General features: G+C 33.2%; 1 protein-coding gene across 3 annotated transcripts in view; it reads right to left on the bottom strand.

Moving 5' to 3' along the window:
- The window catches only part of MAN1A2 (mannosidase alpha class 1A member 2), a 172775-nt gene that overhangs the window by 45995 nt on the left and 109136 nt on the right, over window positions 1-17644 (bottom strand). For all 3 annotated transcript variants that reach the window (XM_036854140.1, XM_036854150.1, XM_036854145.1), the window contains exons 7-9: window positions 16473-16596; window positions 11583-11676; window positions 3599-3714 (exon numbers count right to left, since the gene is read on the bottom strand). In XM_036854140.1, coding sequence (XP_036710035.1) covers window positions 3599-3714; window positions 11583-11676; window positions 16473-16596 — 334 coding nt within the window. The remainder of the gene's footprint in view (window positions 1-3598; window positions 3715-11582; window positions 11677-16472; window positions 16597-17644) is intronic.

Raw genomic sequence — 17644 nt, 5'->3', positions numbered from 1 at the left:
TTTCAACACAGCACTACCCATATTACAGGTTTTTTCTTCTTGCTCTAAATGAAATTCATAATAATCAGTCAATTGAGGTCAGGATGACAAGTTATAACCCAGAGGCTCTACCAGTTTATTTTCTATTTCATACAACAGGAATAGGAAAAATAGGAAGAAAACACCCAAGTTAATCAGAAAAATGTGATTTCGATAATCAGTTAAAATGGTTTCTTTTTCATGTAACTATACATCTTGTCAAAGTGTTTTTTAAAGGCATATTAGGTGAGATACATTATATGTTATAAAACTTAGAAAAACAGTTGAAAGTTCAAAGTTAACTCCTTAGTCCCTTACTTCACAGACTTAGGTATTTGTTTTGGATGCTGTGCCAGGGTTAAGAGAGGCCATGGGACAATGTCAATTTTACTTCTTCTGAAATGTCAACTTTCCTTAAAGCAGTGGGAACGGAAAGCTAAATATTTTACATTAAACCTGAATACAACACGAAGTAGAGTCCAACAATCACATTTCATTTTAAAAATGAAAAAGTTTAAGAGCTTTGTTCCTTTGGACCATGTTCTTAGACTTTGCTGAGAGGGGCTAAAGAATAATTCTCTACCTTTAGAGGTACTTCTTTGTAAAAGTATAAGGAATTGCATTAATTCAGTTCTCTTTGGTAGAAATTATTATACATAATTAAATACTATACTTTTCTGACAATAAAACGTAATAAGACTCAACTCACATTTTTATTGTGGGTTGTTTTCTGACAAGCTCAATAACAATCAGCTTTTGGAAAATTTATTCTATATTCTTTATCACAATAATGTTTGTTCTACAGAAACACAAGGACTATGCCTTTATTCATCATCTTACACTCCACAAACCCTATAAGTGTAGTATGCATTCAACAACTGTTCAATTAATAAGTCATTTATAAATAAATGGTACTCTTTGATAATTGTATTTGACCTATTAGAGGAAGAAGGGGTAGCTGATAAGCAAAATAATAAGGGACTACCATTGGATTATAAATGTTTATTGTTGTTTTATTTTAACCATAGTACTATGAAGCACAAATGAAAACATTAGTTTTTTGAGTAAAGGGACAATGTTTTTCATCTTTGTGGACCTCCCGGCATCTAACATGTGGGTAAACTTTTTACCAACAATTCACTTACAGACCCCTGAAATTTCTTGTATGGCTCCCTTCTCTCAGTAAAATTAAGGCAAATGTCTAAGAGTTCAACTTATATAAAAATTTTTGAATGGCAGTTAAGAGTAATATTATTGCTCTTCTATTAAAAAGTGTTAAACAAATCCTCATAAATAGTGGCATTAATTTCTTGCTCCAAAAGGACCCTTAAAAAGGTATAATTTTTCTTCATTATTTTAAAGACTAAATATAAACTTGATCAGAATATAAAACCCATAACTACATAATCTTTAAAAAGAAAGCTAAGATATAGGAACCAGGAATATGGGTAGCCATAAGTGTAGAGGAAGGTAAGATGAGGACAGAATAATTTAAATATATTAGTTCAGAAAGACAAATTTTAAAAATGACTTATCTCAAACTAGAATGGATCTTAAAATTCATAATCATTCCTATCTCTTCTGTGCATACCATATGTCATTTATTTTACAATTTGTATATACTCTGTCTCCTAACAGAATTAACAGTCATCGAAGATAATTAACATTGCAAAAACTGCATACATGTCTCAGAATGAAAGTTAGCCAACTGGTTATTTAAACACACTTAGTAGGTGCTCATTTTAGACTTAAGAACTAATAAAAACAGGACACAGAAAACAAATTTAGAAAGATTTTTAGGACACATAACTTATATAGCAGATGATTCATGGAAAATAATTTTAATTTATGAGATTAACTTTCAAAACAGGTATCATGCTTTTCAAAGTATATATGATTTAAAAAGCAATGACAGTACAGATGAACCGGTTTGCAGGGCAGAAATAGAGACACAGATGTAGAGAACAAACGTATGGACACCAAGGGGGGAAAGCGGGGGGGTGGGGGTGGGATGAATTGGGAGATTGGAATTGATATATATACACTAATATGTATAAAATAGATAACTAATAAGAAAAAATAAATAAATTTTTAAAAAAGCAATGACAAATATCATGCTCTTTTTCCTTTAGGAAACATTATGCAAAATAAGAGAAAATGGTTTTAGATTCAAAATATTACAAGAAAGCAGCAAACTATGAAGAAAAAATGATTACATGGTATATGACATGTCACACTTTCTCAAAAATAAAAATAGTAAATACAGTCATTCATTTATCAAATACTTATTGAATACCTATTGTTTCAGGTCATGCTAGACAATAATAAACAAATTAGTCTGTCTTCAAGGAACCCACAGACTAGTGGGAATGACTAAGGGTGGCTATTTTCAACATTGCAATTCTAAAATTATTACATTCTTCCTAGATGACTTTTCTTGCATCATAAAAATTTCTAGGTTTAAAGTTTAATAACAGAATAAAATTCTCCAACTTTTCAAAATATAGGTCTTCATAAAGAATTTTAGAAGTCACATACTAAAGTGGAGATTCCTGATTACACATCAATTTAGTTCAATTTCTTAGTCAACACACTCCTTCAAGAAACATTTATTGAATGCCTACAATGGGCGAAGCACTATAATGCCACATATTAGTTCAACTCCTGTGCATTTTTATAAACAACTATAGGGATTAGTTCCTCAAAAAGTAAGGATATAAATGGGTAGTAAGATCCTTGGTTTAACTTAAAGACAAAACAACTGTAACTTTGAGTATGGGTCATTGACTAGAGTCAGAAATGGTGTTACATACAAGATACACAATTTTTAAAAGTGATTAAATTATTAAAGGGATAGGGGTTTATACTAGATCAGAAAGCAAATAATTTACAAAGTGATTAAATCACTTTTCTATTTCACAGTTTCCACTTGGAGGTATCACATATAAGTGTTTCCAAGAATGAAACTTGTTCCAATTTTAAACTTTTACACTGTGATACGGTGTTACATAAATATAAAACAATACAGAATAGTGGTTAAGAGCATAGGCTTTGGATCTAGACTCGAGTTCCAGGCTCCATCACTAACTAAGCTATGCAACCTTTAGCAAGTTACTTAACCTCTCTGCACCTTAAGGTCCTCATGTGTAAAATGGTAGAGAAGATTAAATGATTTCACATATGTAAAAGGGGTCAGAACAGTTCCTGGCACGAAAAAAGTACTATAAAACTGTTTTGTCCTTATTATTTACCCATAAGGCTCTCAATATGTAGGTTTAATGGGTCATTTCAAAAAAGAAATGTTTATGGAAAAGTATGTGAAGTTATTAGCTTTTCCAGTCTCTGTAGAAAATAGCTACAAGTAATTAAGATAAATTTTCATACATAAATATGTTACACTAAATTCTTCAACAATTTCTTTAAAGTGCCACAATAAAGAAAAACTTAATATATGACTATTTTATTAAAATACTAACAAACTCTAAGGAATGTATATAATATGTACAGATGCTCATCAATTTCTATCAAATACATTATATATTCGATATGTTAAGTAGGTAAATGTTCTGATAATAATTACCTCAATAGCGTCATCATACATTTTTCTGGCCTCATGATCTGTTTTATCTGACATCAACCATGCTTTTAGTAAGTACTCATAAAAACTGTCTCCTAGCCCGCCAACTGATGTATGATCTGCAACAAAAGAGAAAAGAGAAGGATGGAGGTGGAAGAAAGAGAAGACAGAGGATAAAAAATAATGTTTTTTAATTACAATGACTATATTAAGACCAATAATTTAAACATTATAGTGACAGCCGTATTTCCAACATACTTCAAATTCAGTCCAGTAGGAGTATACCATAATCACTCTCTTCAAATATGTATCCAATTTTCTAGGATATCTTTTTCTCCTGGATGTGGTATTTCACATATTTAGTAGTCTTTTTCATGTATTGGTGATTATGTGGAAGAACACTATTGATGGGAATGTAAAATGGTACATCCACTTTGGAAGACAACTTGGCAGTTTCTTAAAAAGATAAATATACACACCTACCATACGATACAAACATTCCATTCTTGGATATTTACTCATGAGAAAGAAGAACACATGTCCACTCGAAGGCTTGTGTGTGAATGTTCAAAGCACTTTATTTGTAACAGCCCCAAAAGTGAAAATAACCCAGATGTCCATCAACAGGTGAATGGATAAACAAATTGTGGTATTCCACAAAGTGGAATAGTACACGGAACTACGGATATACACAACATGGATGAATCTCAAAATAATAATGCTGAGTGAAAGAAGCCAGACAAAAATAAAAAGTACATATAAAGGATTGCATGTATATAAAGTTGTAGAAAATACAAACCTATCTGTAATGATAGAAAGCAGATCAGTGGTTGCTCAAGGAAGGAGTGAGAAAGGGAGTGAGGAAAATATCATAAAGGGGTATGAGGAAATCTTTTAGGGTGATATGTTCATTATTTTGATTGTGGTGATGGTTTTCATAAGTGTATACTTATTTTAAAGCTTATCAAATTGTATACTTTATTATGTACAGTTTATGTCAATTTTACCTTAATAAAACTGTTTTTACAAAAGCAAGTAAACAAAATAAAAAGGATATTTGGAATCAGCCCCAACCTATCAGTAACATCAACAAATTAAAGTCATCTTTTAAAATAAACTGAGACTGTCACACAGGAATTTTTTAAAGTTTTATTTTATTAATCTGTATAAATACTTTTTACTAAAGACATACCTAAACTAAAACTGCCCAGGAAATTGAAAATAATGAAACAGTCAAAAGAGAGATGAGGATGGATAGGAGGTTTATACAGAAGACTTCAGGAGAGTAAAGAATAAGAAAGTAAACTGATCAAAGTTAGAGTTGTGAGGGGTACTGGTGATCCAGTTAGAATTGGAAATTATAAATTTATAGTGACTTTACCCTGCATTACTGATGATTTTCATCAACAATGCTCAGCTGACTCTGTAGATGAATGCGGAAGGTACATGGCTACATTGAGACAAGTATTGGGATTTGTAGGACAGGTAACACAGAAGACTAAATGTACTCGCGTATTCTCACACTATTTTGGATCCTATGCAGTCTAGGCTGGTTAGGAAAGGAAGCAACAGGTGATCCTCTTGTCCAACCATTCAGGATCCTCGCTCCACTGTTCACCTATTGCACGCAACCAGTAAAACATCAGCCCACCTGTCAGTCTACTCTACTATTATCCCCAAATTCACAATTTTCACCACCAATGAGAACCTCAGCATTGCCTGTCAACTTTTCTATGACCCCTTGATTAGTGCTCTTTCCCATTCCCTAAAGCAGATTTTTTTTTTAACATCTTTACTGGAGTATAATTGCTTTACAATGGTGTGTTAGTTTCTGCTTTATAACAAAGTGAATCAGTTATACATATACATATATCCCCATATCTCTTCCCTCTTGCATCTCCCTCCCTCCCACCCTCCCTATCCCACCCCTCTAGGTGGTCACAAAGCACCGAGCTGATCTCCCTGTGCTATACGGTTGCTTCCCACTAGCTATCTATTTTACGTTTGGTAGTGTATATATGCCCATGTCACTCTCTCACTTTGTCACAGCTTACCCTTCCTCCTCCCCATATCCTCAAGTCCATTCTCTAATAGGTCTGTGTCTTTATTCCCATCTTGCCACCAGGTTCTTCATGAGCTTTTTTTTTTTTTCCCTTAGATTCCATATATATGTGTTAGCATACTGTATTTGTTTTTCTCTTTCTGACTTACTTCACTCTGTATGACAGACTCTAACTCCATCCACCTCACTACAAATAACTCCATTTCATTTCTTTTTATGGCTGAGTAATATTCCATTGTATATATGTGCCACATCTTCTTTATCCATTCATCCGATGATGGACATTTAGGTTGCTTCCATGTCCTGGCTATTGTAAATAGAGCTGCAATGAACATTCTGTTACATGACTCTTTTTGAATTATGGTTTTCTCAGTGTATATGCCCAGTAGTGGGACTGCTGGGTCGTATGGTAGTTCTATTTTTAGCCTAAAGCAGATTTTTGAAATCTCTTCTTCAAAAGACCTCTACAGCTCTACCTTCTTCCTTACTCTCAGCAGACAACCAAGCCTTCAAATTCACATAAAAAATACAGATCATTCACCCCAAAAATGTATCTTTCAACTTTCTATACCCCCATCTATCAACTTATCTATTCCCTTTGTCTGTTAAAGAGGAAGGAATGTTCCTTCTCTACTCTATACACTCCATCTAGCTCTGGACACTAACCACTTCTGCTTCCTTTCCAGGAATCCCCCTCTTGGTTCATCAACTTCTACCCTTCAACTGAAACTACCTCTTATTATTAACATCTTAAAATAATCTAATTTTTCTTGACTCTACCACACTCTTTTGGTTTGGTATCTATCAGGTGTTTACTGAAAGAATGGAGAAAGAGAAATCATGGATGATGTCTAGATTTCTTGCTGGGGCAAATGAGTGAACAGTGGTGCTCTTCACTGAAACTGGGAATACTAAAGGGGGAAATGGCTTAAAGTGGAAGGAGTGTGAATCTTGGGCATGCTGAATTTGAGGGACTAGCTGCATAGCTAAATGGATATAACAAACATGTGGAAATCCAGAGACAGATAAGTTGGGGGTATAACTTTGGGAGTTATAAAATTGGGATTTATAAAAATGTATTTGAGCCATAATGGAGTTTACTCAGAGAGAATGTATGAAGTGATCAAAGGACACAAATGGTACTTAGGAGCATGACATTTGTAAAAGTCATTAAAATAACATGTAGGGCATTTTTAAATTTTGCACTTTGGTCTCAAACATATATTTCTGGATATGTTGTAGATCTAAGGATTAATAAATGAGCAGGAAAAGAAAACATAAAGAAGAAAACATAACAAAATTAAAGTAGGTGAAATAACGAGAAAAAGATGGAAAAGGCAAAAGTCTTTGGCCTCACGGTTTAGGGGAAATGATTTTTAGATATGTTAATTATTGCTAGGGATTACAGATTTAGTTACAGGTGACTTAGGTTATAGGATGTAGTCTCAGTCCTGCCTGACAGGCTCTCTCTAGCTCTTCTAGACTCTTGTTCCAGTGAAAGTTTATATGCTTAATAAATAAATACACAGCAGAAGCCTGCAATCCTTGGTTAACTACGGAATTTATCACCCAGCAGTCTGACTTTCTTATTTGAACCACTGAACCATGCCTGCCTAGATGTCAAATCTGATGAACCATGTCACTCCAAGGTCCTTTTGAAATTCAGAAATTGATAACACATTATAAAGTATTACTAAATACCAATGGTTCATATTATCTGTCTTAGCATGTCATGAAGTTAATGGCAGGTTTCTAAGAAGTTAATTCTTGAAGTGTTCTTACAAGAAATTCTAGAATAAAAATTAATATTTGTATCATGTGTTATAGTTTATGAAGCATTTTCAAATATATTTATTATCTCATAAATATGACCCACACAACTGTCTTATTAAAATAAGTACAATTAGAACAGATGAAGAAACAAAGACATGAGGTTAAATAACTTATCTAAATTATTAAGCAGGAAAGCCTGGATTAGTCTTCTAACTCCAAATATTACACCCATTCTTGCTTTTTTTCACAGTTTTTAAATCAGTAGTATAAAATTTAGTGAATCAGTAATGATGAATGTCCTATATTTTCTTCACTTAAGTCATTAAATGGCATAGGCTAAGTATTGTACTTAGAAAAGTAGTGAAAAAATAAAGTAAAAAAGAAAAAAGATATTAATGATGTGCCTTTAAATCTAGGTTGCTTACTATATTCTTTTATATCTGTTGCCAAGTACTTTTCCTGAAGGTAATTACCATAACTATTCTCTGTGATTGCTGTGTGCATGGCAGAGACATTATCATTACTCTAATTATAATACAGTTAGCCAAAGCTGAATTGTTAAATTTCAGTTCAATTCACTGTTTGTTTTGCAGACTATTTATAGTTATGACAGACGTATACTGCTCAAAAATAATAATGGAATTTGATACACTTTTCAGAAGTTGATACGAAATATACAAAAACACTAAAAGGAACAAATTGGACAATTTAAAAGGACTGCAGCTGCTAAAGGGATATCAGGATAGCTCCCCTAGAATTTTAAAGACCTGTTGTCAAAACAACCAGTGAATAGCTCTTTTTATAACAGTCTCAAAATTAATAAATGCTGAGAGTGAACATACTCTAAAGAAGTCATCTGGATTTCTTTTGTGGGAAAAAACAAGTATGAATGAAAGAATTGTTTTTTACTGCAATTTTTTATTATGGTAAAATATATACATATAACATGAACATTACTATTTTTACCATTTTTTAAGTGTACTATTCAGTGGCATTAATTACATTCAAAATGTGGTACAAACATTGTCATTATTTCCAAAACTTTTTCATCACCCCAAATAGAAACTCTGTACCTATTAAGCAATAACTCTCCATTCTCCTCCCACCCAAGCCCCTGGTAACCTCCAATCCACTTTCTGTCTCTGTAAATTTGACTACTCTAGATATCTGATGTAACTGGAATTATACAATATTTGTCCTTTTGCAACTGGCGTTTTTCATTTTAGCATAATATTTTCAAGGTTCATCGATGTTGTAGCATGTATCAGAACTTTATTCCTTTTTATAGCTAAATAATATTCCATTGTATGTATATACCACATTTTGTTTATCCATCTGTTGGACACTTTGGTTGTTTCTACGTTTGGGTATTGCAAATAATGTTGTTGTGAACACTGGCATACAAGTATCTGTTTGAGTCCTTGCTTTCAAATCTTTTGGGTAGATACCTAGGAGTTGAACGGCTGGATCATATGGAATTCTATGTTCAACTTATTGTGAAACCACCAAACTGTTTTTCACAGTGGCTACACCATTTTACGTTCCCACTAGTGGTGTGAGAGGGTTCCAATTTCTCCACACATCCTCACCAACACTCATTATCCGTTCTTTTGATTACAGTCATCCTGGTAGGTGTGAAGTGACATCTCATTATGCTTTTAATTGCATTCCCCTAATAACTAACGATGTTGAACATTTTTTTCATGTGTTTATTTTCCATTTGAATATTTTCTTTGGAGAAATATCTATTCAAGTCCTTTACCCATTTTTTAATTGAGTGTTTGTCTTTTTGCTGTTGAGTTTTAGAAGGTCTTTATATATTCTGGATATTAAGCCCTTATCAGATATATGTTTTACAAATATTAACTCTCATTTATTTGCAAATAAACTCTCGTTCTGTGGGCTGTCTTTCAATTTCATGACAATATCTTTTGATGCACGAAAGTTTCTAATCTTAATGAAATCCAATTTATCTATTTTTTCTATTGTTGCCTATGCTTTTGAAGAAGTCACTCCCAAATCCAAGGTCATGAAGATTTGTCCCTCTTCTAAGAGTTTTATAGTTTTGGTCCTTAAATTTAGGGTCTTGGGTGCATTGTGAGTTAAGTTTTGTATCTGATAAAGGTAAGGGCCCAACTTCATTCTTTTTCATGTGGCTATCTAGTTTTCACAACATCATATGATGAAGAGAAAGAGTTATAACTTTAATAATTAAGATGCCATCAGTGAGATACTGCTGGTCATTTCAAAGGCTGGCAATTCTCAAACAGTGATTTATTTTTTCCAGTATTCTTAGATTTTGGTGTGGAAAATAGCATCTTCTTATTTAAAAATGTTTTTAATCTTACTTCAAAAGTAATACATGTCCATTATCAAATTTAGATTAATAGAGGTAAACAAAAGAAGAAAACAAAAACAAACATTCAGTAAAAACCCACAGGTAACACCTTGGTTTCTATCCTTGTGGTATGTTTTCTCTTTTTCTCAATATCTTTCTAGATATTTCATATTTATCTATGTCAAGTATTCTATAACATAACTTTTAATGACCATATTGTATATCAGATCTGGAGGGATTATAATTTAACCAAATCTCTTTCATAGGATGTTTAAAAACTGCACTGTCCAATGTGGTAGGCTCTAGTCACAAATAGCTAATTAACTTTAAATTAATTAAAAGTAAATAAGATTTAAAATGCAGTTCCACAAGCATACTAACATTTCCAGTGCTCAATAACCACATGCTAATAACCACTACTATATTAGATAGGACAGAAATAGAACATTTTCATCAACATAGAAAGTTCCATTGGACTTTCTATGGAGTGCTTTAGAATGTTTCCAAATTATCCCTATTATAAATAACTCCAAAATTGTAAATTACCTCTCTCTATATACATATATATGTGCTGTGTGTGTGTATCTATATTTATATCTATCTATCTATCTCTCTCTCTCTATATATATATATCTGAAAATTTCTTTGGAATAAATGCTTAGAAATGAGTCACTAGTTCAAAGGTCATACAAATTTTAATACTTTTTGAAGCACTGGATACAGGGATGTGTCCATTTCCTTTACAGATTTGATAAAGAACAGTGTCTTCTGTTTAAAAGCTTCATTGATTTGATTAGGGACTTGGTGAAGTGGGAAGACAGAGGGACAAAGGTCTCTGATGACCAGTCTATGGAGATGCTACAAATATGGTACTACAGATGGCAGTCTTTTGTACATTCTAGTAAAGTAGCACCAGTCTGTACAGAAAGAGTGCATTGTTACACTACGTTGTCTCCATGTATCATCCTCATTAGCGCCACTTTTAGGATTAAATATGAACATCTGTATACTGTCCATTTGTGTTTTGTTTTTTTCATGAACTAACAGAAAACATTTATCATTTATTGTTTTTAAAAAATCAATTCCTTCAAAGATCAATTCTAAAACTCTAATAAGAAAATCACCCCATCCCCAAACAAAACACTGTCTCCTGAGACAGAGGAAATCACTTCTACCACAGTCTCACCTAACAATTGGTACATGCCTCTACTAACAATACAACATCTATCACATTATATTTCAACTACTTCTAAGTGTGTCTGCCTACCCTGCCTGCTAGCCTGAGAGCTGCCTGAATTCAGACCAAGTCCTATATATTCTTTCCCTATCTCCAGTCTCATTCAAGAGCCTGGTAAATAACAGACACTGATACCTTCTTTTAAAATGAATGACCAGACATGGCCTGTCCAAGAGCAATCACCCCATTTTCTAGTCATTTAACACACTCAACTGTTCTTCATATTCCGTTACTACATACTTATATCAAGCAACGTTCTTATTTACATGAAGATATAGTTTACAAATAAGGGCTTAAAAGTACAACCCTTCGCAAATGCCACACTATATTTTAGCAAAGTACTTACACATACACAAAATAAAATACTCCTGTGAGAGAGGAAATTCATGTTTCCATTTTACAAGTAGAAAACCTGAAGCTACAAGAGATTAGAAACTTGCCAAAGGTAACAGCACTAGCAGATCACAGGGTTATATACTAACTGAGGCTTCTAACACTACATGTAGTATATTTATCAACACATCAAGCACAAGTTTCAATCTTTCAACAAAGCATCAGTTGTAATAGAAATACTTACACTGACCCCAGCGACCTGTTCGTGGATTCAAATAATTTGGATAAAGACCATTTGGACGATCCATTTTCTGAAGTAGTTTCCGAATGTGCATGACCTAAGCAAAATAAAATTAAGAATGCAATTAATGAAAACAAAATCATTAAGATTTTATATTAATCTGGGCTTTGTTCTTCTCCTCACTCAGAGCCTACACTGCCATCCCACCCCCAATCGTGTGTGTGTGTGTGTGTGTGTGTGTGTGTGTGTGTGTGTCTGTGTGTGAGAGAGATGGTAAGGAAAGGCATCTAATGACTCATTATTTTTATAAGATGAAATATGAGCATTATTTAAAATTCAAGAAATAAAAATACAAAGAAAAGAGCACAGACGGAAACCAATTTAAATTCCAGCATTCTACTATCCAGAAATAGCAATCAGAAACATCGGTGATAAACATCACTCCAGACATATTCAATGTGTATATAACTAAACATAAGAACAGAAATAATTTCATAGAAATATAATCATAATAGGACATTTGTAATAAAAAAGTATGAAACCACTCTGAAGTTAATAGATGAAAAAGTAAATAAAGTAAAACTAAATTGCTGAACTTTAAATATTGATCCCATAATAGATATCCCTATATTTCTAAAATTCCTAAACTTCCAATTCCTAAAAGATATCCTGAAGTTAAGGGGGGGAAAAGTCATGAAACATATTAAGAAGCTAGAGACCTTCCCAGGGACTTTGTTTTGATTCATCTCTAGATTGGATGATGGATTTTTTAAGTGCTTAAAAAAAAAAAAGCACAAAGGTATTCCATTTCTTGTATTCTTATTTGAGAATGTTATCTTCTCATCTGAAGGATAACTTAATTGGTATAAATGAGTTAGGGAAACATTCTCTTTTTCACAGGACCTTATATATACTTCACTATTTTCTGGACTTGAGCATTATAACATTAATCCTTTTAACACAAAGTTCCCAATCATCTTTCACTCAGCTGTATTCTGTCATCATGCAGTTTTAGGAATGAGCTCAGGGATGCTTATTACCTGTGTTCATTCATGTTTGAGACCAACTCTATGTACAACAATCTCAATCTGAATAATTCCATGAACCAGGTTTAGTCAGTTCAGGATGATGTTGTTATGAAAGATGAAAAAATTAGTGTTCTTTTGTCTCCTGAAAATTATGCATACATTGAATCCTCTCTGCTTCTCTTCTACATCTATTATTTCCTTTCTAAATCTTTTTATCTATCTTTTCATTTCCATATGTTTACTAGCCTGTCTCAATTTTGTCTTCTAAGTCTCTTAGTATATTTTGAATGCTTTCTTTGTATTGCTTCCATTTTGCCCTTCATTTTGACGATAATTTGCTTTTTCTTATACTTTATTAATGATATCACATCTTATATTCTTGTTTCACAGAGATGAGAGCTTCATTATCTTCTCTCTCATGGTGATGTTTGGTCCAGGTCTTCAGTTGCTATTTTCTGATAAGCATTTTTTGGCCATCATTTATTTTTCACATTTTTTGCTCCTTTTTTTTTTTCTGGTAATACTTTTGTATAAATTCTATACATGTTCTTTTTTGATGACTTACTCATTACTATTTTTCTTGAACCAGCAATTCACATGAGTTTTGACATAAAAGGATAAGTAGAGTCCAAATGTGAATGTGCTTTTTTAAGCCTTTGCTTCTCCTCAGGCAACTGAAACTAGCAATGCAGCACTACACATAATAGAGAATCCGTCATTCATTCTCTTCCCTCACCAAAGTGTATGGGCACAAATACAGTTTGTCAGTGAGATTCCTAACTGAATTCTGTTTTTCTAGCTTCTCAACACATCATATTTAGTGGGGTCCAAAGAAGCATCCACCATCGGTCTGTGATCCTGTTCTCATTGCTGCTAATGAGGATTTGGTTTTGTACCTCAAGGTGTACCACTTAATCTGGAGAACTGCTCTATTAGCTTTTTATTTTTGAAATCTGTAGCCACCAATATCCTCTCCTCAGTTACCCAAACCTCTCTCTGACCTTGACTGCTTATGCCAACCTTTCTTCCTATTCTGTTACATGAAGTATCAAGTATCTCCTAATTTTGTTAAAAATGGAGTTCATAGTTCTGTTTCTCCTTTTTGTTGCTTTTAGGTGAGTTCTATGGGTTAGGTCCTCCACTTAAGAAATACCATATAGGACTTCCCTGGTGGTGCAGTGGTTAAGAATCCGCCTGCCAATGCAGGGGACATGGGTTCGAGCCCTGGCCCAGGAAGATCCCACATGCCACAGAGCAACTAAGCCCATGTGCCACAACTACTGAGCCTGCGCTCTAGAGCCGGCGTGCTACAACTACTGAGCCCACGCGCCACAACTACTGAAGCCCACGCACCTAGAGCCCATGCTCCACAACAAGAGATGCCACCACAATGAGAAGCCCCTGCACCACAACGAAGAGTAGCCCCTGCTCGCCACAACTAGAGAAAGCCCACACACAGCAACGAAGACCCAATGCAGCCAAAAATTTTAAAAAAAAAAGAAAAAAGAAATACCATAGGTTAGATTATCTCTGTTTTACAAATTTATCATCTTTTTAATCTCTTTATGTTTTTCCCTGTTTTCACTATGCTTATCTCTTGCTTTTATTCCATGTCAGTAATTCAGTTTTCAACTACGTACAAGTTATTTGTTATTTTTCATTTATTTATTTTACAGAAATATATTATGTAAGGTCTCAATTTGTTTCTTTAGCTCTACAATTTTCTTGTATTTTACTGTTTTATTTTGGTTCTGAGTTCTAATTTTACTGAATTCAATCTCTATTATAGTATGAATTGCTCACAGAGACCTTTAAAATTTCAAACTGGCTTCTTTATCAGTCTTTTACATGCTATTTACTGCCCTGATTTTGCTTCCTGCAGTATGTCTGTATAATTGCCATGCTTTCTCTTTCATCTTGTTCACATTTAACTGGGTCAGCTCTGACCTGAACTTTGGTTTGATAGAGTATAGCTGAATTGTCCTCAAATTCCTTCCTACTGTGTGTGTGCGGGGATATTCTCCCCTTCTGGATACACTTTGAGATTTGGAGTACTAGTGTACTAGCTCATTTCCTGAAGCCTATGTGCTCACGAAGGATGGAAGGTGAGAACCCCTCTGGTGCTGTAGGAATTATATACTGGACACCCTATGCACTGGTCTCCCCTGTAAGATTAATAGGGAATACCAGGAATTTGTTGACTTTCTTTCTCTGCCCAGTAAGGATTCAAGATAGGGTGGGAAACAGACTTAAGTATCACAGCAGATATCTTTTGCTTTTTTTTTTTTTTTTTTGCCATCACATGTTTATGACATGAGGCTACAAGCCTTTCCTTCTTACATTGTTATTGATGAATTTTTGCTGGTCTTTATTATTTTCACTGTTATTGTTCATTTAATCAGGAAAGGGAAAATTCTGTGATCTCGCTCCATTTTGCTATCTTTAACTGAAAATTCTTCTCAGTTGATGAAATATTTCATACACAGAAAGGAATATATATAGATTCTACTCATACCTCAACTTAAGAAATACAACACTACATAACCTTTGCTGTTCTGTTTACTGCTACCCATTCACATACTACTGCCCTTGTCCTAGATATCGTCACAGCTCTGAATTTTATGTTCATCATCATCCTGATTCTATTAAAATCACTTTTGAATCCCTAAACGATATTTTGTTCAGCTCTGCTTCTTTTAAACTTTATAAAAGTTGTATTATACTCTTTTGATTGATGAATGTGACCATAATTAATTTATTTTCACTGCTGTATTAAATCTTATCATATAAATTGCTAATATAAACAATGTTTTTATGTATGTGATATAAATGTACATACCAAAGAGTGGAATTGCTGGGTTATAGAGTATATGTATTTTCAACTTTATTAGATTTTGTCTTTTAAATTTAAACCTTTAATGCTCCTAGAATTGTTATAATCTACAATGCTACCGTTGTTACAACATTTCCACAAATATGTGGGTCTGTTTAAGGGCTATTTATTCTGTTCATCAGTCTTACTTGTCTCTATGCACCAACACTATACTGTTAGTGTTGATAACTGGGTAATACAAACCCACCCAACATGTTTTTCTTCAGGAATATTTTGAATGTTTCTCTTCTATTTAAATGCTAGAAGTGTATAGTCAAGTTCCATTAAAAAAAAAAAAAAAAAGGCATTGGGGAATTGATTGGCATTGAATTGATGCTATAGATCAATCTGGAGATGACTGAAATTTTTATGATATTGTTTTCCTGTACATGAACATAAATACATCTCTCGATTTATTTAGGTCATCTTTAATGTCACTTAATAGTTTTGAACTTTGTTTATCTTTTGTTAGATTTATTTGTGGGAAACTTATACTTTCATCCTACCACATAAGATATGTTTTTATAAATGATACTTTCTTGCCTGCTGTAGCTGGTACAGAGAAATTCTACTGATTTTTAATATTTATATTGACCTTTTATTCAAAATATAAATTAAGCTCTTATTTCTAATAATTTATATGTAGATTGTCTTAATATTTTAGGTAATCATCTAATCTGTGAACAGTTACTGTTTTCTTTCTTCCTTTTCAATTCTGTAACTTTTTGTTCATTTCATTTGCCTCACCTTGCCATGCTAACTAGGAACTTCAGCACAATGCTAAATAGAGATAGTAATGGAATTTTTTAAAAACTTACTAGTGGTTATATCTTCTCAAATAACAGTAAATATTTTAAATATGTTCTAAATAGAAGGGACATTTCTTTACATAATTTTTAAAAAGGCAAACATTTCCTAAGCATTAATCAAATCTTTGGGGTAAAATCCTAAAGGATTCTTTTATAACAAAGAAAAGAAGGCAAGAAAACTAACCTTTTTGTAGTAAATCGGGTTTCCTGTCAAGTAGCTGAGGTGGACAAACTCCATATGTAGTGTACCAAATTCAGCAAGAATGCTGCTACCCGCAGATGCCCAGCCCCAGTTTCGCCCTACTCCACTGAATGAAAGAAAAGGTAAAAGGAGACAGGATTGGGAAAAAAAATGAAACATTTTTTTGAATGAATACATAAATTTTAAATATATCTCTTAGAAATTATTATCTCAAACAATAGATTACTTATATCTAAAATTTTATTATTTTAAAATTATTGTTAATAGAATATCCACATGTTCTAAAAAGCAAAACAATGTAGAAAAGTATACATTAAATATATTTCACCCCATTCTCATCTCTCTTCCCCTTACAGGCCCCAAATATAATCATTCATTAGCTTATGTATAAGTACAGAAATTTCTATGCATATATATAAGCAATCCAAATATATATTCTTATTTTCCTCCTTTCTTAAACAAAACATAGCAAAGTATACTTACTGCTCTATACGTCGGATTTTACTATTAAGATGTACCTCAGTAGGCGTTCCATATCGGTTCATAAACAACTTTCTCATTTTATGTTTTTAATAGATGCACAGAATTCCATGACATTAATGATTTTCAATTGAAATGTCTCACCCCAGAGGCATATGAAAATGTGTGAGAGCATTCTGAGTTGTTTCAAACCTTGAAGGTACAACTTAGTTATTGTGCTGGGGCCAAAGATGTAACATGACAGTATCCTGATAAAGAACTGTCCTGCCTCAAATGCTCATAGTGCCTGTATGAAAACTACTATGTTATATGAATAGACATAACTTATTTAATCAATCCTCTACAGTGGTCCTTTGGCAAATTTCTAATATTTTGCTATTATGAAAACTTTTACACTGAATAATCTTGTGTACATTTCATTTGTGCAGATATATGTCTAGGATATCTTCTAACTTTTTTTTCTTTTTTTTTAGCCTGCCTTATAAATTTTTATTGGAAGCCAAACTATATAAATGAAAAAGTGTAGACTCTTTGGATGTTATCTTCTTTCTCAGAAGGTTAAGTTTCCTCTCAAACATAGGTTGAGTATAGGCAGATTACCTTGGTTTTAGGCTTTGTTAAGGGTAGTCTATTTCAGTTTCACCTCTCCCTCTAGGAACTGGCCCTCTGGGATC

This window comes from Balaenoptera musculus, chromosome 1 (genome assembly GCF_009873245.2).
Source record: "Balaenoptera musculus isolate JJ_BM4_2016_0621 chromosome 1, mBalMus1.pri.v3, whole genome shotgun sequence".
NCBI lineage: Eukaryota > Metazoa > Chordata > Mammalia > Artiodactyla > Balaenopteridae > Balaenoptera > Balaenoptera musculus.
This window is presented reverse-complemented; position numbering and strand designations above follow the sequence as displayed.